This window comes from Conger conger, chromosome 9, assembly GCF_963514075.1.
Source record: "Conger conger chromosome 9, fConCon1.1, whole genome shotgun sequence".
Classification (NCBI taxonomy): domain Eukaryota; kingdom Metazoa; phylum Chordata; class Actinopteri; order Anguilliformes; family Congridae; genus Conger; species Conger conger.
Window position 1 is genome coordinate 20,492,880 of NC_083768.1, and position 25,307 is coordinate 20,518,186.

General features: G+C 42.4%; 1 protein-coding gene across 2 annotated transcripts in view; it reads right to left on the bottom strand.

The window, feature by feature from the left end:
* Positions 1–25,307, bottom strand: part of LOC133137236 (potassium voltage-gated channel subfamily KQT member 4) — a 62,588-nt gene that overhangs the window by 13,570 nt on the left and 23,711 nt on the right. The window contains exons 2-10 of one of the 2 annotated variants that reach the window (XM_061255373.1): positions 9,552–9,642; positions 6,066–6,192; positions 4,875–5,050; positions 4,072–4,197; positions 3,737–3,847; positions 3,524–3,619; positions 2,984–3,072; positions 1,758–1,883; positions 808–834 (exon numbers count right to left, since the gene is read on the bottom strand). In XM_061255373.1, the coding sequence (XP_061111357.1) occupies positions 808–834; positions 1,758–1,883; positions 2,984–3,072; positions 3,524–3,619; positions 3,737–3,847; positions 4,072–4,197; positions 4,875–5,050; positions 6,066–6,192; positions 9,552–9,642 (969 nt within the window). The remainder of the gene's footprint in view (positions 1–807; positions 835–1,757; positions 1,884–2,983; positions 3,073–3,523; positions 3,620–3,736; positions 3,848–4,071; positions 4,198–4,874; positions 5,051–6,065; positions 6,193–9,551; positions 9,643–25,307) is intronic. The other variant, XM_061255374.1, reaches the window with a different exon arrangement.

Sequence of the window (25,307 nt, forward strand, 5' to 3'; positions counted from 1 at the left end):
ATGGATGTGGGTCAGGGCTGGGAGGGGTGTAGCTAAGGCAGCTGAGAGCTGTCAATCAGGGATGCAATGTGTGTGGCTCAGGAATGTGAGAATGTCTCTTAGTTATGAGAAGAGTGTGGCTCATCGATGGGTGGGGTGGGGCAAATGGCAATGAGGGATGTAGTTTAAACAGCTAGAAAGTTAAAAAGAGAGGTAGGTGGCATGGGATAATGATTCAAAGAACAAGAGAGTGAGGGAGAAACCAAGAGAAAAGACAGTGAAACTGTGTGAGGTTCTAGACAGGGAGACAGTTAGTATGTATCCACAGTGAGGTGATGTCATCAGCTCCATAGACTGCTGTCTCTTTCCTGCTGTGAGGTGAACTCTCACAGTGATGTGTTTAGACACAGTGTGTCTCAGTACATCAAACCCTGCCCTAATGGACCTGGCTGAACAAAATCGGATACATAATATTGCATGTTTCTCATGAGCTTTTAAAGGCTTTAGGAAAACGCAGTAGAGTAATGCACTTCAATGCATTTAAAAACATATAAAATCCCGTGCCTGTCAAAACAGCTCATCTCTCTCCTTAACAATGATGAAAAATGTGGAATATCAATATAGATTAGACTATTAGAGGGGTTGCATGTGCAAATTCCCATTTCCCAAACATGGATGTGTCTCTGACAACACATACACTACATAGTCTCCCCCACATGGTAAAACTGCAGAAGTTAGGTAAAAGGAACAAAATCAATCATGGTAAAACTGCAGAAGTTAGGTAAAGGAACAAAATCAATCAATCCACCCAAGTGCCATTCAACAAACCTGCACGTGACTTCATCCCTCCTGAAACTTGAATGGTGGCCAAGAGAGAGAGAGAGAAAGATAGAGAGATAGAGAGCAAGAGAGAGAGAGAATGCAGAGGATGAATGGATGAAATGAACGGACATGACACGGTGGTGACATGAGACTCGGTTCAAGACGACAGGCAGGAGAAACCAACACGAGTAGACCAAGCAAGGAACAGAGAGCACGGAGAACAGAGAGGTTAGAGACAGCTTGTTAGATCACATGGAGGTCCACTGCTGTTAGAAGCACCGGGCCAGGACGCCTCTTGAGGTGAAGTGGCTGGCCGTGGCCACAGCATTTTGAGTAAATCCCTTGCAACAAGCCAGGACTGCTTTCGATATGACGGTGTTGCAACATCGCTTTGTGCAGCACAGCTGACTCCTTTTAACAGTTTATCACTGGCTCACGAGCAGAGAGGTTAATCAGCACTCCAAGTGTAAAAAAGGCCGCTTTAGTCATAAATTGTAATGAGCAATAAATGCTTGATTAATTCAAAAACTACAATATAGTTTAAATTATACCTGGCTGTGATAGCCCATAAATACTTCTCAACAACGATGTTAAAATGTTAATATAAAAAAGCAAGAAAAAATTAATTGCTTATTAATAATTTTTATGGAAATATGTACTAAATAATTAACATATAAACTACCAAGAAATTCATGAATATGTATGTTTGTGTTGTTGTATGTACTGTAGATTTGACTCCCTGAAATATCAGTGGGATTGAGTGGAATTACATAGATAGAAAATATCCCACTGTGTTCCCCAGCCTAGCCCACATCTGGACACATGTACACGCACGCGTGTACGCTTGTGTGTGTGTGTGTGTGTGTTTGTGTGTGTGTGTGTGTGTATGGGTGTGAGAGTGATAGAGAGTGCACGCACACAAAGTCTGGTTGATTAGGAGTATGGCAATTGCATACCTGTCCCCCGACAGGTAGGGGGAGCTGTAGGGCTTGAGCCCGGACAGGAGAGTTTGGTAGGAGTTGTGAAGGACCTTCTTGGCACTACGCTGTCGTTGCAGGTGACTGAACAGTAGTGTCAGTTCTCTGACCCATGTTCACAAAACGAAACACACAATAACAGAAAAAACAAAAATAAAATAAAACTCAGAAACAGAAATCCAAATCCAAAACATTTTTAAAAAGACAGGGGGGTTCTTTATTTGCTGATAATCCACTGTATTTACACTTAATTTAAGAAACTTCAATTAAATTCAGTGATAGTTATATGGTAGGTGAGGTAGCAATTTAACTGCAAGCCTTTGTATATACCTTTGCTTGCATATTGTTTCTATTCACCTCAAAATCTTGGCTCCCCATCTTTTTAAATGAACAGAAATTAGTGAAATTAATGCACAAATGCTTCAAACATAATACAATAATTATAAGAAAAAAATAATAAAAACTTGAAAGGTAAATGAGAAAATTATAAATTGTACTGAGATATCAGTCTTAAAGCATCACCTTTTGGAATTCCCTTGACAAAATAATGTATGCTTGTATATATGTGACAGGTAGTGCACAATAAAAATTAAATATGGCACACAGAATACTGAATTAAATAAGCGTTATATGAGTGTAACATTATGGGAATTATAATATCTCATTATACAAGTTAGTGTGAGGCACTTATAAAACAGATACAGTACATTTTCGTCGTTAAAGGGAAACATTTTTTTTATTTGCTTTCTTAAATAACCCTTGAACCATTCCTTCCATATTTGATATAAAATCCTTTAATATATTCATGAATGCCAAGGGTTAAAATGTGTTCAAAGGAGATCTGGCTTTAGTATGGACTTTCTACGTGATCCATGAAGTCACAGTAGATTGGTCAACTGAATGTGCGGATACAGGCCAGCGATTGTGTGACTATAGACCCTTGAACAGGGAGGGTCAAATGTCAAAGGTCAGGCTTGTCCATCAATCCCTTTCATCTGAACAGGTTCTCCGTAGGTCAAACGTATCAAGCATAGGAACCATAACGCATCTGGAGAAATCCTTTATGTTTTATATTTGTTACATTTTAATGAGAATGAGAATGTGAATGAGAAATATGCTGAGTTGATCCCTTGGGGTATGCAAAGCAGGCCGTAAGAGACTGGGTCATACAGTGCTAAAGAGGCAGGTAGGGTATGGATACTTACCTGAATGACGGTAACATGCTGTCATAGAAATACCAGGTAGCTGTTAGATAGGAACGCTTAACGTCGGTGGAGTAGAGACGCCAAGCGGCCTGCAGAGACACACACAGTTGCACACACACACACACGTATGAACGCACACGTATGAATGCGCAAACGCACAAACGCGGGCAAGCGCCACATTTCCACAGATGTGCATAACAGACATGGCGAGAGGAGTCCAGTAAAACTGCTATGTTGCCAAGTTCTTAAGATTCAGCTGAGTTGCTTGACGGTGCTACTGGGACCCTGAGCTAATTTCAGGAACTGCAATTAACTCTTCTCCATATGCTCACACCTCCAACCACATGGCCTCCCCCCTGCCGTCCAGCCCCTATTTGGTTCACAGTGTGACTAACAAGTCCATATACCTGAGCTCTGGGTGGCCAGAGTGCAGTAGCAGTCTCTCCCAGGTAATAGAACCGCTGAAATCAACCATCATCATTTAGACAACCTCTGTGGGCAGCTGCTGCCTGCAATGGCCACTGTGAATGAGGTTATCACCTGGATGAGGTTGGCTGCTGGGGTCCTTCTCTTCTCAAAGTGCTTCTGCCTGTGCTGCTCCTGTACTTTCAGGGCAAAGCCAGAACCCAGAATTCCCTGGGAGGGAGAGACAAGCGAGATGGAGAGATGCACAAAGCAAGAAAAGAAATGAGCCTGTCTCTGATTTGCTGAGAGGAAGACTGACAGTGGTATGAGCGAATGGGAGTGACTCACTGCCGGGAGAGCGAAGAAGGACACGCCTAGTAGAGCAAACCCCGCTGCCAGGAGCCGCCCTAGCCAGGTGCGTGGAGTCTTGTCCCCATAACCGATTGTGGTGAGAGTTATCTGCAAGTACACACACACACACACACACACACATACATGTATGCGCATGCATGTATGGAAGGTAAAGAGGGAAAGGGGAAAGCAAGAACAGAGTCAGGAGTGGGGATTGGTGTAGAAAGAATAGAAGAAGAGAAAGGATCCGTTAATAATCATTCCTGCTCCAGACTGAGAGACACAACAAACTGAGGACCTCGACAGCCCCTAAGTCAACGTGCAATACTCACAGTTCCCCACCAGAGGGAGTCGGCATAGGTGGTGAACTCTGTGTTGATGTCCTTCTCTGCCAGGTAAACCAGAAACGAGGCAAAGATCAGGACCAGGAAGCCGATGTACCAGGCTGTGATGAGCTCCTGAAGAAGACGAGAGAAGAGTGGAGTGAACTTCATCATCATCATCCCCCTCAGCACCCTCAAACAAGTCTTGACCTGCATTATGACATCAGCTGATGTAGTGATTGGTTGGAATGAAAACCTGCATACTCTAGGCCAGTGCTACTGAACTCCTGCGGGCCGCAGTATCTGCAGGCATTTACTTCAATCTTGCACTATACCACCTCTTTTCACGAATTAGCTTATTATCTGAACCAAGCAAGTTAAATAATACTAGAGGCGACATGGCTCAGGCAGTAAGAGCAGTCGTCTGGCAGTCGGAGGGTTGCCGGTTTGATCCCCGGCCCGGGCTGTGTCGAAGTGTCCCTGAGCAAGACACCTAACCCCCAAATGCTCCTGACGAGCTAGTCGGTGCCTTGCAAGGCAGCCAATCGCCGTTGGTGTGTGAGTGTGTGTATGAATGGGTGAATGAGAAGCATCAATTGTACAGCGCTTTGGATAAAGGCACGATATAAATTCCAACCATTTACCATTTACCATTTAAATCAGGTGGTGTAGCGTACAGTCGGAGGGAATACCTGCAGACACTGCAGCCCGCAGGATGTGGAGTTGAGTAGCGCTGCTCTAGGCCCTCTGCGGCACGCCTGCTCTATCCTAAGCGAGTGTACACCAGTAGAGGTGTACGTGGGGGTCCTCACCTTGCTGTGAGCGTATACCACAGAGCCCAGCAGCTTCCAGGTGCCGCCCCGCCGGTCCATGCGCACCATGCGCAGGATCTGCAGGAAGCGCATGCTGCGCAGCGCGGACGTGGCGAAGATGTTCCCCTGCGTGCCGGCGGCGATCACCGCCAACGATGCCACAAACACGATGAAGTCTGAGCACAGAGAGCGCACAGTTACCCCGCACCCGTGTGTTCATGAACATAGGTAAATTACATTACATTACATTACATTACATTACAGTACATTACTAGTAAATCACAGAATAACATACATTTAATTCCACAACAACTTAAAAACTAAACAACACTTACATCTACTGTAGGTTACAAAAAAGCTGGTTTTCATTTAAAATATATTCAATGATTATTATTTACTGTGCGAAACTTATACCATATTCCGACATTACCTAGAATCAATAACTATAAATATAGAGACAGCTTTGCCTGTAAAACAAAGATAATTACATTTTATTTAGGCCAATTGAGGAAATTCACAGAAAATTTGGAGTCTGGCTCCAAAACTCTGAAATATTGGTAGTATTGAAGAATGCAGTACTACTGATGCGGCAATATAACCTGTTAGTTCAGTTAATCAAGGACTGCAGAAAATAAAGATGTGGATATGAGAAACATGAACCACACTAAGAGACAGACACTCTCACAAATGCTCTTTATAGGCAAGGATTCATAGAATCTTTAACTAACATTCAAAATCAGTGAGTAGGTGAAATTCAGATGAAATTACTGACAGTGAGTGATTGTAAGGCTACACAGTACTTCTGGAGCTCCTAATCCAGAAAAGCAGCCACAAAGTCGACATTAAACAATCAACATAACCACAAAACTTTGCTTTAAAATATTTTTGATTACAAAATAGACTTCAGTCTGAATCCTTTTGCTTTCTCTAATAATTATTGATTTACTTTGCTTTTTTGCTATTTTATTGACTCTAGTTGTGAATGAAATGTGGCTACTTTTCTTAGTCTGTTTAGATTATTCACTGGTATTTGAAGCAGTCACAGATCCAACCACCCTGCAAATACTGATACTCACCTGTCAAACTCACACACACACACACACACACACACACACACACACACACACACATGCACACACACAGAGACAAACACACGTGCACACACACACACACACACACACACACACATACCTATGACGCAGAATGGCTTCCTGGCGAATCGCAGACGACCCTGCCATCCCCTGTATCGGCAGCAGCAGCCTGCAGCCCACACCCTTATGAAGTACTCCAGTCCAAACACCACGATCATGACAAACTCCTGCAGGGGGCGACAGTGAGGCAGAGGTAATCACTAACTCCCCACTGAAATCTAGTTTCTGAGGGATTGAGTGGGGATGACAGGTCATGTGGCTTATCTTTGATTCATTTTCTTGCTATTTTCAGCCCACCCAAGGCAGGAGCAGTTTGTTTTTGTAAATGGAATCAGGCTCATTACCTAATTCGCTGCATCACACAATGACGCAGCTCTTATTGCTTTGTTCCGATGGTAATGCAATTCATTTCTGACCCAATGATTTTTTTAAATGTGCATTGACATTTAGCGAAAATGCAAGGCTCAACCAGTAGTTAGCATTAATGGCTATGTCAGTAAAACACGTTCAAGTGGGGAGAGAGACCCAGAGGGAGGGAGTGAGGAGAGGTAGTCTAAAGCACAGATTAAGAAAAGCATTAATATACATAACATGCCCTCTAAAAGCAGGAGAGAGACAACATACTTCCATTACTTTGTCCTAAAGCACATGGTCACTGAGTGTACAGTTATGAGAGGCAGTTAAGATTCGTGGATCATATCCGCAATTTCCTGCACACTCAACAACACCTGAATCCGCCCCATCTGCTTACACTGCTGTTTGGCCCCGTAAGAGCTCCCCTGACAAACAAAATAAACACTTCACATGGGTAAACAAAGACATGAACAGAGCAACTGTGGCCACAGAGACCATCAATGCACATGGTAACACCAACGCTCAAGAGCGTCCACAGTCCTGAGGTTTACAGTCGATCCATTGCTGTTCGTTCACGGACATGTACTGTACTGTTCTCACAACCAGCCTTGACAAGACATTAAGTTTATGAGCTATGGTTCATAAGAACATTAAAGCAATGTTGTAAGAATGCAAACTCACAAGGACCACAAGTCCAATGTCACTTTTGGAAAGTAACACAGTAACACAAGTCATGTGATAGATGCTTCCTTTCCAAGTTCTTAACATCTCATCTCTCCAATGAAGTGTCCTTCTTATCAGGGAGTACCACTGCACCAATGCTGATTTGTTATGGTCACAGCAAGAACACGAAATCCAAACTGACAATCGATTGAGTGCCCTGAGGGAGAAAGGGGGCATGACACCGTGAAAGTGAGGTGACAGTGTAGGTGGACACCAGTTTGGTTTGCTAGTGCCATAAGCTAGTTGGATCAGGGACCAGATATTTAAATCAGTTCATACAGCCTTTAATATACAGTGTAGATTGTAGGTATATGGAAAGTATTTGGCTCTCCACTTCAGCACATTTAATTTTAAATAAAACAATGACTATGAAGTTAAAGTGTAGACTTTTAGCTTTAATTTTAGGGGTTTTATATCCGTACTGGGTGAACAGTGTAGAATTGTAGCTGAAAATCCACCCGGAAATTGGAGGAACTATGTATAAAAAGAGCTGTAATTCCTACTGTAATTCACCCAATATGCATGTAAAAACTCTCAAATTAAGTCAGCACTTTAACCACATCTTTTATTTCAACTGTTTGTTTGGAGGAGTACAGAGCATATAAAATAATACAATAATAAAATAATTGAGCATTACTTTATGAAGAAAGAATAAAGCAACACTGAAAATCAAGCAGAGGCAACATCATAACATTGGGGGTTTTGTCTTCCCCAATGTTGGAAAAATACTAATCTGCCAGAAATGTTAAAGGTGAACTCTATTTACTTCTGTGGGCTCTCACACAACATTATATCCATAATAATCCCTTGTTTCTTTGACAGTGGTAGTATCTTTTCTCATATGCAAAGATTTATGGCAACTTTGCCTGTGTACTGTATATTGTCAAATATCAAGTTTCCATTATTTACTGTTTTTATCATAAAGCCCTGCACCTTGGCAAAATGTCTGTCTGACCATTCAAGACATGTTTTAGAGCTGATCTCTCAACAGGTTCCCAATTTGCAGAAAAAGGATGTGGAACAGCATTCGATAATGTCTACCTTTGGGGAGGCGTGTAACTTTTATAATAGCACTGCTGGTGTTTGTGACATTGCATGTCACAGCTGCAACTGTGGAGCGCCCATTTATCTAAATGAATGAAGAACTATGTGAGGAGCAGTATAGGGCAGGAGAGAATGGACTGCCTATACTTTCTATCAAGATAGAACTCACAGCCCTGGGGCTGAATTTGAGGGAGATTGTTAACAATTTTTCACAATGCATGGTTAGTCAGATGCCTTTCAAATTAATGACTAGACAAAGTGTTTTCAAGGGGGTTGGTGTGGCATTCCTCATGGGCCACTGTGTTATCTAATGTGGCCTGAGTGTTATCTCAGGTTCAGTTGGGGATTGCTGTCCACCTGTGATATTTCTAATATTGTTCAGCTCCTGGTGGTGTACTGTGTTGTGCATATTTGTGTTTACTTCATGATACTTCAAATCTACCATTGTACATTAAGGCTGCATTTTTGCATTTTTGTTTTGCCCAAATGTTGCCCCCACTATTCCCACCGGCCAAAGTCTATGGTAGCATGCATGTATCACCATCTCCAAATATGGCTACAATTAGTCATATTCCTATTGTTTACCACTTGTTCAGTGATGGATGATTAGTGTATTGGCAGTGTATTGTTCTGAAGGTGGTTGGCAGGTAAGGCTGGTGGTTATTTAGAAATCCACATGGGACTGATGGACTGAGCATGCATTAGCAGTGAAATTGGGGTCATCACAGCCTTCGGCACCAGGGATGTCCATGTGGTACAGCTGTTGTTCTGCGCATGGGGCACAGTAGTGGCAAGCGAACGCTGCCTGATGGGGGTAGGGAGGGGGTTGGGGCTGGGACACCAAACTTCACTGTTGAGCTTTCTGGAGGTGTCATGGGCCTAACTCAATGAAACACTGGTGACGGAACGTGCCCACTTGACAACCCCTGTGAAATGCTCGCATCAGCACCCTTTTGGCCAATGTATAATATTACTATTCGTTGCCTGATTATTTGGTTGGCAGGAACCATGCTGGTTTAGGATGTCAGCGGGGCCTTTATACAGAGCCCCCGAATTACAAGCACAAGAAAAATAACATCCTAGCCTGTACAAATACTACAGGGGTGGCAGTGTAGGGTAATGGTTAGGGAGGTGTGTTTGCAACTCAACGGTTGCGGTTTTTATTCTTGGATGGGATACTGTCTTGTATCCTTGAGCAAGCTGCATAATATCTTCCATAAAATATCCAGCCTTATGAATGGTTAAGAGAAAAAAAGAAGAAATGTAATTTGTGTAATTTCTACTGAATTAGATCATCTGCTAAATTATGTAATATCACATACATGTAAGAATGGAGAGGGAGACATGGTGGAGAATGAAAACAGGACTGAACACAGGATTTAGGGATGGCGCTCCAAGCTCTTACCAGGATAAAGAGCATCTCGTTGGCAAAATTTTGATGGTCAGGGATGGTGGAGAAGACAGACAGCACCAGACAGCTGAACACCAGCAGGAAACTGGAAAAGACAGACAGACCAACAGACACGGATCAATACGCACTCCATATACGGAAGGACACGCAGACAGATCAATTCACCAAACACAAAAGGAAAGGGGTGGGGTCACGTGCGCTTGAAGGAAAAAATAGAAACCGACAAAGGAAAATGAGAAAGTGGAAAACAAAAAAGAAAAAGGCAGGGACAGTGGGGGCTCTTGAGCCGAATGACGAAAGCTGCGCTCGGTGACGGCAAAGAACAACTGGCACTCATCCAGTCTGGCACAGTGTCCTGCTACGCAGACGCACTTAATCACTCCGCTACGGGCCATCTCACCGAATGCCCAGCACGCCGATGCGCTACATTGAAGGGATGAGCTACAGATTACGACTCACTTTCAACAAAAGCCGAATAGCTCCAGGAATTGAACCCTACCACATTACAGGTCCGTCACCAAATAATCCACTCCAGGCGTTGAGGATGGCAACATCCATCTCAAAAGGGCATGGATGTCTCATTCGTCCACCTGTTTGAGCAAACACAGACTGGCACTGCTTGTGCAATTCGAGCCTTTGCGGGAAGACACCATGCCCCTCTCTTTCATAGGAACAATCCTCAGAACCGGGAACTAAGTCTCACGACGAGACATGCTGTAGGGGGCTAAATTTCACCAGCCACTTCTTTTAGCCGTCTCTGTGGGCTCTCATTACACTGACCATGCAGGGCTGTGGGGATCGATTTATCAACAAAAACAATAAAAAAATGAAAGGTGGAAATGAAATGTAGTTCTATTTTATAGGCCTATAGAGTCGACAGACTTCTCGTTATCGCTGTCCCTGCTTAGTGTGAGGAGAGCATTAATACTGGCTGCAATTAAAGCCGTCAACCTACAATAACAACAACAATGCTGTCACAGGACTGTATCCATGGTGACAGATCAGCCGGATGGCAGATTGAGGAAGAGGGGGCAGAGAGAGAAAGAGGAACAGGGAGAGGGCAAATGAGAATAAGGGTAAGAGACAGGCTGAGACAGGAAAGGAGCAGTCCATTCTGTAAAAGAGGGAATCGGATAAAAGGGCAGTCTTGTTTGCTAGTCACTCATTTGAAATTATTTACACTCATTTCAAAGTATAATTCTGCCATCACACTTACCATCATACAGTACACACTCTACCAATCCTAAACCCAGCAACTGTATCATCAGTAAGGTCTATTTCCAAACATCCCAGAAGTGGTTGTTAAGAAGCAGTAATGCAAGAAACTTTTACAAGAACACCTGTCAGAAAGAAGAAAAATGATAGCTGGGCATTATGTGGAAATGACATCAAAGGACAGTCGGAGTAGGATTTGCTCCCTCTCCTCTAGACAAATGAATCATAATCCCAGAACAGACCTCACTAGATATATTTGCTTATACTGATTATGGATATGAAGATTTAAACATGACAAAAAAGTGTAAAATAATATAAACAATACCGATATTATTGACATTATCTTAGGAAAATGCCATCTGGAAATATTTTTATATGCAAAGATTTAAGATTTATATATTTCCAAAAACAATTTTTATTTTACATAAAGCTATATAAAAGACAAAGCATTAAAACAAGATTGTCATAGGAAAGCTAGCCATGTGCTCAGATAAGCTAGTCACAAAGCTAGACTTGTGGTGGGAAACCATGAACCATGAAAGATACAACAAAACCATAAAGCTAACAAAACTACTTAGAGAAAATAATCCTTTTAGCATATTCTTAAAAGTTGTATCACCTAGTGTTTAAAGAGTGACTCACTAATTTCAACCAATCACACCATGTTTGAATACAGAGCAAAGTATCGGTTAATCTGTGATTAAAAAAGCAGAAGGAAAGAGGGTTTTCAAGTGTCTGTGGAAAAAATGCAAACAAAAACATCCACTACAACTGCAATATTCATGCCTTACTTAAGCAGGCTGGTGTCAGTCTACAGTCTGTTGTTATTCTTGCTGTCAGCAAGGGCCCAGAAAACGGCAGTTAAAACAGCTGACCACAGAAGCTAATATGGATGACTGCATCAATAACTTGTCTGGAGATTCCCATCAGAGTAAACTGACCACACACTGGCCTCGCTAAAGATCCATTTTTCCAGTTGCCGACCTAAAACCGCAGTCAAAGCTTGGGCACCAGGAAGAGTAACTACAGTCTGAATGAGGAAGAATGAAGACAAAAATTAACAAGTGGCAGTTACATCAAAACCCATTGTGCTGAGGGGCGAGGTGTAGATGAGCCAGGAAATTAATGTACAGTTGTCTGTGTGTGTGTGTGTGTGTGTGTGTTCATGCACCCATTTGTGTGAGTGCACGTGTGCGTGTGTGCATACGGTGTGTGAATGCATCTGTGAGTATTTGCCAAAGAAGGAAATTAGCGAGTGTCAATAAGCGGACATGTTCTTGTTCAGCATTGTCTACATTTCAGGGCTTGTATTATTTAAACCTCAATGCAGCCCATTAATACAGCTGGGTTTTCACCAGGGCAATTTAAATGAATAGCCTATATGCTAATGAGCCAGCTGCATAGCCTGGTAAAACATATAACTGACGTGCAGATTCCGGACCGGTGTACTAAGCCCACTGCTCAACTTGGCTGAAGACGGCTTCAAATTCCGTCCTGTCTGCATTTGTCCTTAAATGGCTGATGGGTAAATGTATATGTGAAGTATTGTTTTACCGTTCACAGACACAGTCCGGTTAAATGATAAAATGATTTCAGGGATCATAATGTGCATCACTGGCAGGGGAGCAGGTATAGTGGCTCCCCAGCTCTAGCCATTTGACCAATAGCAGAGAGGCAGAGATTGTAAGCTGATCCCAATACGCAACACTAAAAGCAAATATCCAGAGTGCCAGCACTGACTTATTAGTGTCCCAGTGGGCGAGTACAAAAATAAATAAATTAAAACAACAAATAAAATGCTTATGTTTCCAGTCAAAAAGCTACAGTTGGATAAAAATGATGAACGGTGTAAATAGGATAGAACACACTGGAGCATGAAATGTCCATGTAGAAGAGGTAGTATTTCAGCTGAGAGGCCAAAAACTCAACCCCCCTAAAAAGTCCATTAAAAAAATGCAGAAACGAAACCTCAAAATCAGCAGCTTTTGCCACCAGAGGTCAAATGATAGCACGTTCATCTATGGTTTTCAGCGCCGTTCCGACAATTATCATATCATATAAAACCCTGCCCTCTGAAACCGAGTATTATCTGCAAGTGGATACTGGTACACTAAAGAATGATATCCCGGCACCTGGAGTTCAGTTTTAAAAACAGGAGGGAAAAATTATGAATATTCTGAGGTCATGTGGTAACTCTAACAGTGGTAAACTGAATGCAAAAATTGTCATCTTCAAGAGTCTTGAATTTTATCTTAGGATGTTTTACATTATATACTTACATGAGCAAAAAAGGCATTTAAGTGTACCTTTAAAAAGTATACTCAGTATACAAAAAAATACAGCTGTGACATGTTGGCTCGGTTTGCAGGAAGGAAACAGGGCAATCCGAGGACCATGCCTACTGGTTAAGTAGGCACGCACCTGGACTATGTTACGAATCAGTCCAGGAGTTTATCAGGTGTGCTCTTTCTGCAGTAGGTCTGAACCCGGGGAGCCACCATACCAAGAAGAGGCGTGTTCATGTGAGCTGCAGACAAGCTTCATAGACGAGCAGTCCAGCTCATCTACGCTCTTAGGGGCAGGGCACAGTGTTGTGACAATAACCTGACATATTTTGTTGTGGGAGGAAACCAGAGAACCGAGAGGAAACCCTCAAGTGCAAGGAGAACATGTAATCTCCATGCAGAGAGGAGAGGGAGGAGCTGGCATGGGACATGAACCCAGAACCTCTTTTTTGGCAAGGCAACAGTGCTAACCACTGCGCCACTCTGCCATAGATTTAAGCACTATATATGCCACCTGACATCGTTTGCTTTAAATTAGCTATTTTTATTAGGCATCTATGTACAAATTATCACATCACATATATTTATATCACATTTGATTGCCTTTTGCTGCTGTGAAATATCTGAAACATGAATGAACACCAGACCAATCATCCACAGGTGTTATAGTTTTTTCCATAAACACGTTCATTTTTAATTACGAATATGAATATTTCAATTTCTATTGAAAATCTTATTTAATCTTATTTCCATTTTATTTAATATTAATTTGTCATGTTCTCATTCTCATTGTCATGTTCATGAAACCAGTTTGAGACAACTTTTGCTTTATGTCATGGTGCATTATCATGCTGGAAATAGCCATTAGAAGATTAAGATGCATATGTTCAGCAGCAATACTCAGATAGGCTGTGGCATTCAAGTAATGATTGATTTGTTTTTACTGGCCCAAAGTGTGCCAAGAAAAAATTCCCCACACCATTACAGAAATCGAGATTCATCAGACCAGGCTACATTACTCCAGTCTTCAACTGTACGATTTTGGTGAGCCAGCGCCCACTGCAGCCTCAGGTTTCTGTTCTGGCAGAAGTGAAACCTGACGTGGTCCTCTGCTGTTGTAGTCCATCTGCTTCAAGGTTTGACGTCTTGTGCATTCTGAGATGTTTTTCTGCTCACCACAATTTTATAGCGATATGAAAGTGGTTATCTGAATTACCATACCCTTTCTGTCTGGCCATTCTCCATTGACCTCTCTCATCAACAAGGCATTTCTGTCTGCAGTACTGCCGCTCAGTAGTTTTCTGCACCATTCTAATCTCTATCAGAAGTTACAGAAATAATCAAACCAGCCCGTCTGGCACCAACAATCATGCCACGGCTGGAATCACTGAGATCACATTTTTTCTCCATTCCAATGGTCGATGTGAACTAAAACTCCTGAGCTGTATCTGTATGATTTTATGTATTGCACTGCTGCCACATGATTGGCTGATTAGATAATTACATTAATAAGTGTTCCTAATAAAGTGCGCAGTGAGTGTGCTTGTTTTTCCCTTGGGTATTCACTCTGAAAATTCAGTACTAAAATACTGCTACTTTAGAGATACATTAATGTACCAATATCTACAATCAGCATATTTGATTTGATCATAATGACTGAACTCAGTGAAATAATTATTGAGTTTGTAATGGTCAGGAACATAAAACTAGAAATTCAGCACTGTATCTGCATTCTGTTTCACTTGCAATTAAACCAAACGACTGCCAATCAATCACTTTGTCCACCACTGAATGCAGCCCATATCAGCCTACTCCTGTTTCATTTAGGACATAAAGTAACAGTATCTGCTGTCCAGAAGAACAGGGGACCTTTATAAGATCCTTAAAAGATCACTGACACATCCATCTGCTATCATAAGTCATCTGTCAAAATCTTCCTGAATTACTCATCACTTATAATTCACATTGTTCTTTCTTAGGTGCACATATAAATCGTAGCATGTCCACTTATAACCACAGGAAATAGTCGGTGACAAAACAGCCCTGATGATAAATATAGCGCCATTCCACTAACATTCTGGACAGGGTGCTCCCAACCTGTCCACCCCAAGAGATCCAGAGCTCCCCAAAACCCCTCCCACACCCCATTCCCTCCATGTTTCCTGGCAACAGTCACTGCGATGAACTCACAGTCCAGGGAATGGGCCAGGGAGGTCTGCAGTGTCACCAGGCCAATCACAGATCAAGAAATTAGGAGGGGGCGGGGCGCTGACAGCCACAGGACTTTCCACTGACAGAGGCCTCGCTTGAAAAAACAAACCGAGTGCCCGTAGCCGGGCAGAGGGGTCTGGTGCAGGCGGACTGCAGGTCAGACTCTACCGCCGTCTGAATGGCTAAATACCTCCTCTTGTGTAGAGCTTGGGGTATGGTGAAATCTGACAGAATTTGAGTATGTACAGTGTAATGTAGGCATGAATGGGAAAAAAACACATTCTTGACTACTTATTCTGGGAAACAGAGCCAAAATGGCAGGTCAAACATGCAAAACAAACACTAGTATTTCCCAGCATTCCATTTTTCTTTTGTTGTCATGAAACTTGTACTGTGTACTTTTTCAAAAACAAGAAGCACCGGCTTAAAAATGTTTTCCTACAAACCTAGCCAGATATTAATATTAGCCAGGTGTTCCAGCACAATGCTTAGGAACAAAGCAATATGTGACAGGAAAGGAAGGTGTAGAGTTTTGAGTCTGTGGTCATCCAAACACATTATTTTCACTAACCCTATTATGAAACTCAGCATGGTGGGTGAGAATTTAAACGTCTGTTTGTAAGTGGAACACGCAAAGGTCCGGACGTGGGAGAGGACGGTAAAGAGAGAAAGGGAATGGCGGAAACAGACCGAAAGGACAAAGTGGAGCCGCAGGCTGCAGGTGGGAGATTAATATAAATCTCTCCTCTCTTCCCTGCGCTCCCCGGAGACCCCACACGTGCCGGCCACGCAGGTGTGGCGAGCAACGCTGGCTCTGATCGATGGTAGCGTGAGGGTGCGCTTGCGTACTTTCAGCCACACGCGGCAGCGCACGGCAGGTGCATGATCGGGGAAAGCTTACAGCACACGGGGGAGAGGGGAACCACTCTCTGCAAATGAAGAGCTCCATCATAGCACACCCACGCACTGCACACAACACAACACACCCTAAAGACACTCTGCAACAAACGGCAAGTTTCGGAGAAGGCAGGCTGTCAGCTAGGCTCACAGCACATAATGTGAGAAAGAGGGTGATGGGAGATGGAGGAGTTTGGGAGAGAGGCCTGATGGGAGATTGAGCAGTTTGGGTGAGGGGGCTGATGGCAGATGGAGCAGGTTGGGAGAGGGGGCTAATGGGAGATGGAGCTGGTTGGAAGCGGGGGCTGATGGGAGATGGAGCTGGTTGGGAGAGGGGGCTGATGGGAGATGGAGGAGTTTGGGAGAGAGGCCTGATGGGAGATTGAGCAGTTTGGGTGAGGGGGCTGATGGCAGATGGAGCAGGTTGGGAGAGGGGGCTGATGGGAGATGGAGCAGGTTGGGAGCGGGGGCTGATGGGAGATGGAGCTGGTTGGGAGCGGGGGCTGATGGGAGATGGAGGAGTTTGGGAGAGAGGCCTGATGGGAGATTGAGCAGTTTGGGTGAGGGGTCTGATGGGAGATCGAGCAGTTTGAGAGAGTGGCCTGATGGGAGATGAAGGAGACTGGGAGATGGAGCTAATGGCAGCTCTAGGATGGCAAAACAGATGAGCAGGGAAAGTGTCAGTCTACAGAGGAGGACAGTGGTAACAGTAGAATGATTGATATAAATAGTATCGGTGTCCTTAAATAGCAACAGACAGCAAGTCACACAGGTACAGCATAGCACTGCTGCCTTGTTAATCCCAGCTGATGGACGCCTGTGGGGACCACAAACCTTTCAAGGGAGGGAAAAAAATAAACAAAAAATGAACAAGACGTGCTTTTTCATACTGGAAAGCAGCCGACGGTGCGATTTAGGAGCTTTTGTAACCGTGCTGAATAAAGCTCTCAGATTTGGCACAAACCCTGACTCAAGTCACACTGTGGAACGTAGGGACCTACATAGAGTGCAGGTCTCTCCTTCCTGACGCACAGTATCCATGTGTCTGTAGGTGTACATTTGTGCTGAATGAGTAAAACCTTGTTTTAATTTCAACCTTTACAAAATACAAAGAAGATGACTTTCTGAAAATATAACCAGGCCAGGACCACAAGGCAACTCTGGGTCCATTGTACCGTCATGCTTTTTTCCATCAGTACCCACCAAACCGCATGAACTTGCACATCCTGCATTCATGTCTCTGCACGAATCGCACTTTCTGGGAATAAGAGCAGTTTAAAATATATGGATAATAATGTTAAAGACTGTGGGGGACAGATGTAAACTTGCCACTTATACAAATGGAGCAGCTTTGTTTCAGTCTGAAACCAATACATCACAGTCTGTCCTAACACTATTTAAAAAACCCTAGTAGCACCAGAACACAAACACATCTGTCATCCCTACACTGTGATGAAAACCCCTGTAAATCTGTTAATGATTTAATGATAGCAAAGCAGAATTTGACTCTTGATTCTTGCCAGTTCTTTTCTTTTGCCTACTGTGAAGTCTCTTTGTCCAGTACAACTGACAATAAAGGGGCTGCAAACCATAACCTCTCAAGGCTGTCTTCAATAATTGACTTGATAGATTGGCTGATAATTGGCTTGGTAGTTATCAAAGCATATGATAACTAAACCAGCTTCAGAGTTCATAACTCCTTTCACAGATTAAACCCCACTGTCACATTATACCACTATTGACCAGTTGACACTGGCTGAAACAAGAAACATGCAGCCATTGTACAGTGGGTAGTGCTGAATAGGCCTCTCTGTCTCTGCCAAAGCAAGGAAATTGTAACTCTATAGTTGTCCCTAAATTTCTGTTGTGTAATCAAAACATGGCTATATGTTTTTTTTTGTCACACATTTTTCCTTCAACAAGGGAAACACGACTGATGCACAGGCAAATATGATTCTGCATACGCACACTCAAACACTAATAATTGTACACTCACAACCGCACACATATGCATGCAAGTGTAATACACACATGCACATTCTCACTCACACAGGCACATAAACATGTACTCACACGCACTCACGCATGCACACACACATGCACACACACACACATTGTCTCTCTCCGGGCAAGATTCCTCTATATACATTCTGCCTTTTCTCAACTGTTCACGTGCAGAGGCACACAATGGTTAGCGCACTGCCCACGTCTGCCTGAGGATGAAATATTTTAAACAAGGCTCCATCGCTCCATTAAATTAATACACTGCAGGTGCTGGAATATGTCATGCACTGGCATAGAGCTCCAACAGACTAAAACTGAGGAGACATCTGACCATCAGTCATCTACAATAGCCAAGACTAGTAGCAAAAGTGATCCAACTCCTTTTGAAGTTGTATTTCATAAAATGTTAATGGAAAATGATAAATTGCTAATGGAAACGGGAGAACAAAAATATTGTTTCTATGCGGCCAGTTTGGCTAAGATTTATATTAAGTGCAGCAGAAGTATTCCCTATCACTGTCACCCATGACTTGTTTACTGGGACAACCAATGTTTTCCCACAATAAATTTCTCCTGGAAATTTTTCATTTAAAACACAGTCCTATTATCAAAATTTACCTGGATTCAACTATCCTAAACTGTGCTTGCTTTATTGGAAAGTATTGACTTTTTTAATGGTGATATTAAACATAGGAATTGATTTTAAATCAAAATGGGTATCTACTTACAACCATGTTCATCCTGGCCCCGGGCGAGCAGGGTGATCTTTCTAAGTGTAGACTGAACCCTATCGGCTGAACATCACTCATTTCAGTCTGAGGCTGTAATACTGACCGACTGCGACTGGGGATCTACAGTGCATCCGGAAAGTATTCACAGCACTTCACTTTTCCCACATTTTGTTATGTTACAGCCTTATTCCGAAATGGAATAAATTCATTTTTTTCCTCAAAATTCTACACACAACACCCCATAATGACAACATGAAAGAAGTTTTTTTGAAATTCTTGCAAATTTATAAAAAATTTAAAACTAAGAAATCACATGTACATAAGTATTCACAGCCTTTGCTCAATACTTGGTTGACGCACCTTTGGCAGCGTCGGTGCACAGCCATTTTCAGATCTCTCCAGAGATGTTCAATCGGATTCAAGTCTGGGCTCTGGCTGGGCCACTCAACGACATTCACAGAGTTGTCCTGAAGCCACTCCTTTGATATCTTGGCTGTGTGCTTAGGGTTGTTGTCCTGCTGAAAGATGAACCGTCGCCCCAGTCTGAGGTCAAGAGCGCTCTGGAGCAGGTTTTCATCTAGGATGTCTCTGTACATTGCTGCATTCATCTTTCCCTCAATCCTGACTAGTCTCCCAGTTCCTGCCGCTGAAAAACATCCCCACAGCATGATGCTGCCACCACCATGCTTCACTGTAGGGATGGTATTGGCCAGGTGATAAGCGGTGCCTGGTGTCCTCCAAACATGATGCCTGGCATTCACGCCAAAGAGTTCAATCTTTGCCTCATCAGACCAGACAATTTTGTTTCTCATGGTCTGAGAGTCCTTCAGGTGCCTTTTGGCAAACTCCAGGTGGGCTGCCATGTGCCTTTTACTAAGGAGTGGCTTCTGTCTGGCCACTCTACCATACAGGCCTGATTGGTGGATTGCTGCAGAGATGGTTGTCCTTCAGGAAGGTTCTCCTCTCTCCACAGAGGAACGCTGGAGCTCTGACAGAGTGACCATCAGGTTCTTGGTCACCTCCCTGACTAAGACCCTTCTCCCCCGATTGCTCAGTTTAGATGGGCGACCATCTCTAGGAAGAGTCCTGGTGGTTCCGAACTTCTTCCATTTGCGGATGATGGAGGCCACTGTGCTCATTGGGACCTTCAAAGCAGCAGAAATGTTTCTGTACCCTTCCCCAGATTTTGTAACTCATGCAGTGACACACCTTCCCACCTCCCTGTCTGCCTTTTTTGTCAGTTAAACCTTTTTTCCCCTTGAAATAGATTCTATACTGGCCAAACTTGATCCGTGCTGATTCTGCAAATTATGTTTTATTTCTATTGCAACATGCCATTGCAACTGTATATGTCATTAACCCCATAATTGAGCTGTTAGCATGAAGACAATTCCTTTGACTTCATGCTTGGTTTGTGCTCCAACATGCACTGTCAACTGTGGGACCTTATATAGAGAGGTGTGTGCCTTTCCAAATCATATCCAATCAACTGAATTTACCACAGGTGGACTCCAATTAAGCTGTAGAAACATCTCAAGGTTGATCAGTGGAAACAGAATGCACCTGAGCTCAATTTTGAGCTTCATGGCAAAGGCTGTGAATACTTATGTACATGTGATTTCTTAGTTTTTTATTTGTAATAAATTTCCAAACATTTCCAAAAAACTTCTTTCATGTTGTCATTATGGGGTGTTGTGTGTAGAATTTTGAGGAAAAAAATGAATTTATTCCATTTTTGAATAAGGCTGTAACATAACAAAATGTGGGAAAAGTGAAGCGCTGTGAATACTTTCCGGATGCACTGTATAGTAGACCACAACTGGCTTCATCCTATTGGCTAGGATTCCCTGGATTACCACCACATTAACGCCCCCTTAACTACTCAACAGGTGCCTACGGACTACCAGCCAGGTAACTTCAGTGAGAGACATGCCCTTCCACTAGTGACTCGCTCTCCTGTCTGGGGCGTATGATTTCTAAAACTGTACATGCATTGCAGGATTGCAAATGCTCAGTTGCAGTGCCTTTGAATTCAGCAGTACTGTATCCATTCAGACGGCACGGATGGTGCAGTGGGTAGTAGGACTGCCGCTTCACAGCAAGGAGGTCCTGGGTTCGAATCCCCATCGGCTCGGGCCTCTCTGTGCGGAGTTTGCATGTTCTCCCCGTGTTTGCGTGGGTTTCCCCCGGGTACTTCGGTTTCCTCCCACAATCCAAAGACATGCAGGTTAGGCTGATTGGAGAGTCTAAATTGCCCGTGGGTATGAGTGTGTGAGTGAATGGTGTGTGTGCCCTGCGAAGGACTGGCGACCTGTCCAGGGTGTATTCCTGCCTTTCACCCAATGAATGCTGGGATAGGCTCCAGCCCCCCTGCGACCATATTAGGATAATGAATGAATGAATGAAGTTTTAGCTTTCTGTTGCGAAGTGACAGTACATACAGTGTGTTTATGGTGCTATAATGAATCAGATTTGAGCGTGCGGTTGAAGTACAAGCCACTGCTGCTCAGGTGAACAGCAGACGTAATCAAAATGGTGTCGTTTCGGGTCTGAATGTGACATCAGCACAGAGGTGCCTTTCAATTCAGCAAGCAAAGCTGTTTTGTGCATCTTTCGCCTGACTATATATCAAATATGAACAATTATGAAGTGAAATAGTGCAAAGAACAATATTGGGCTAAATGATACATTGCTATTTTTAAAATAAACATTGCAAAATGATATGTAAGTATATAATGAGGGCCATAAATTTACAGTCTGAGGTCATTTTTCTGATTTTATAGAATTTAAGGGACATAGTGAGTCATAATGTGTAACTTGGTAACTTGGCAGAATGTTCCAAAATTCCTTTGAGAATAATATTCACATAATTCAAATGGTATGTGGTTACAACCCAAAGCCAACAAATCCCATTAGTCCCAAATCCCAAATATTTATGTAGTTCCAAGAACATAAAGTGAGAAATTGTTTTACAGATGTATAACTAAAAATACAAACAATCATATGGCATGTCAGTTAAACACCACAGGATGACAGCAAACATAAAGAGTTTCACTACTGGTCAGATTTTCTCTGTTGTGTCATCTGTCAATAATTTACATGCAATTGACAGACAACATTACATCTGATTGAATTAGAGAGAATCAGTCAAACATGGGAAAGCTTTACAAAAGGTCTATAAGCAATACTTGCTAGTTCGGGGGGGGTAGTGTTGGGGTAGGTGTACAGTCACATTCAGGGGCCAGCAGTAAGTTATGTATGCTGACACTGTACCTGATTCATCATATTATTTCAGTTCAGTTGACATTTATAGATGTATTTTTCTTCTAGCAAAACTCACAGAATTTAAGAAGTGCAAAGTACAACAGAAAGTTTTATTCTGCTAACAGCTCAATTATGGGGTTAATGACATATACAGTTGCAATGGCATGTTGCAATAGAAATAAAACATAATTTGCAGAATCAGCACGGATCAAGTTTGGCCAGTATAGAATCTATTTCAAGGGGAAAAAAGGTTTAACTGACAAAAAAGGCAGACAGGGAGGTGGGAAGGTGTGTCACTGCATGAGTTACCAAATGTTACATCCATTTTTAGGGCTTATATCCATACACACACAAGCTTGGAAAGGGCAGCTAAGTCCACACTGCCGTTTCCTTGTCTTCTGTATTGTCTTTGGAGTCGCTGAGTTGGCTTCAGTGGAAGTTTCGGTTAGCAGCTCTAAAAGATGCTAATTAGAAGCGGAAAGGAGGTGCAGAGAGATATGACATTTACACAGACAATAGCCTCATCGTACTGGGGCAATTAGCACAGGTCCGCTCTCCTCGGCCTATAGCTCACACCGACAGCACCAACCGATCTACACAAACAGACTGCCCAGTTTCCAAGGTGATTCCACTGCTCATCTCACTGTTAACCCTCAAGCGACCAACTGGGGTCATATCTGGCCAGTATATAATCCATTTCAAGGGGAACAAAGGTTGAAGTGACAAATAAGGCAGATAAGGAGGTGGGAAGCGTGTCATACATACAAGAGGTCATACATACCAGTGTTCCAGTTTCTGCCTGATTTTGGAGTGATGTGATAATTCGGGGACATATATGACCCAAGTCAAAAGCAACACAATAAAGGAATCTTTATAAGAATTTAAATGTATGTGGGGACAAGATATAAAGTGATACATACATATCCACAGATTTATTGGGCAGGTAAAACTATGTTCCAAATTAAAATTATTGTACACATGTGCCTAATTAAAATGTCAGAGGGTAAACTGTAAACTGTACAGACTGTAATGTTAGAAATTGGGTGTTTCAGCACATGGCACAGTAGAGTGTGGGGTAAAAGTTTAAATTGAGCACTTTTGTAGTGTAGCATGAATTAGGAGATGTCTGTGGCTCAATGGCTGATTGAGTTCACAAATAAATATCAGAGAACGGAGTGTTGTATCACACAAGATATATGCAATTTATCACAATATTACCTCAATAACATTATATATTGACCTACATGTGTTACGGCTAACTATTCGCCCTATAGTAAAGTCAAGTGGGTGACATGAATAATTACTAAATGTGCTGCAATTGTAATAATATAGATGTATGCTTTTATTTTTCATGAAAATAAAATGTCTTTTGAATGTTTAATGACATTTTTAATTTAAAAAACTGCTTTTGAATTAATTGGGGAGTCATAAGTTTGAAATTGAGGTCGTATCTGATCCCAGTTGGTCATTAAAGTGCACGTAATATGTTGGTCACTTCAGGGTCAAAGTCACACTAACAAAACCACAACTGTTAGGAAATCAGAATTCCCATATTTAGACACGGAGACTATAAACTCACTAGGTTAGGAGAAATAATCATCTCCGTGCATACAGGGCTTTAGAAAAATGTCTCTGAAGGGCTGTTGTTAACGTTGCATTGTAATTCAAATCCTATTAATAATTTGCTTGGGCATATACATAATTTCAGTTTTTGCATTTTGACAGTTTTTGGCATTTTGGAAACAGTCCACCCAGGCCAAGTATGTAATAACATATTGGACAATGCTTTGTAGCTTGAGCAAATTACTGGACACTACAGCTTTTATGTGGTTTAATCAGCCATCAGCAAAGGCTCCCACATCCTAGAATTAAGGTAGAGCAGATTTTCTTTGCAACGGCAGAACATGCTATCACAGCCCAAGCATCTTCATTTGACACGGGTTTGAGTGCGGCTTGTGACAATATCCAACAGTGCAGGACAGTAATTAGCAAAAGCACTTGACGCTATTCTGACATACCGTTAGATGTAATGAAATTACTGTCAAGTGTAAAGTTATGAAAATCCTATTAATACCAAGATAATCCGCATTGACAGGTGGATTAAGAGATAATCCTAAACTCTGCGTCAGACTGAAAAAATGACACAAAAAGTAGGTTTAACCTTTGGCCAGCCTATGATTGGATTTAGGCGTTTTGGAGAAAGAGTGTGAGAAAGAGGTGAAGTCACACACTAAGTAGGTGGTCAGTCCATCAACTCCAGAGAAAGGCCAGATTCCACACACCAATTTGCTACTTATTTAATTATTTTACAAAGTGAATAATTTAATATCATATACATTTCTCTACAGCATCTACACAGCACCATTTAGGCTTTTAAAAAGACTTCATATTAGTAAATACATTCTTCATTATTTCTAATGGCTAATTCCATACAACTAAAATGATATACAGATCTACACAACGAATTATGAATACCAGAACCTCATTCAGGCTGTCTTCCAACAGAATGAACTATAGCATTTTCTTTTCAATGGTCGACTTTTTATCATATGACACAATCCCAAAAACATTCATAGCCAGCACCAGACCTGGGTCAAATACTTGTCTGTGCTTGATTGATCTTGCCTGGTGCAATTGAGCCAACCAAGAGGACCAGAAGGCAAGGCTTGCACTTTTAGAGAGTATGTTTCATAGGTTCCAATACACCAGGCAAGCTCAGTAACATGTAGAAAAGTATTTGAATCCAAAACAATGATGTATCAGACCCAGGTCTGGCCACCACACAAGCTGTGCGGCAGATCAGGTGACCCTTAAAACAATTATATATTGTTTAACTGTGATACATATTCACAAAGGCTTTCAGCACATTCCTAACAGAGCCAGCACACTCAGTGTTAAACATACCAAACAGTGGATCTCTTCACAGTAAAGAGAATTTATAGCGAAGTTCCTTTGTGTTGCCTGCTCAGGTTGCCGTGGCGGCGACCTCCCGACCTCCTGGTGGGAGGGCTTCTGTTTGATGATACCCCGGTTGGTGTGACGGTGATATGCAGACATGATAATGGCAGGGAGTTGCAGGGGAATAAGGATTGACAAGCTGTCTGAGTCTCTGAAAATGGCAACATCGCAATGGCCACTATCGT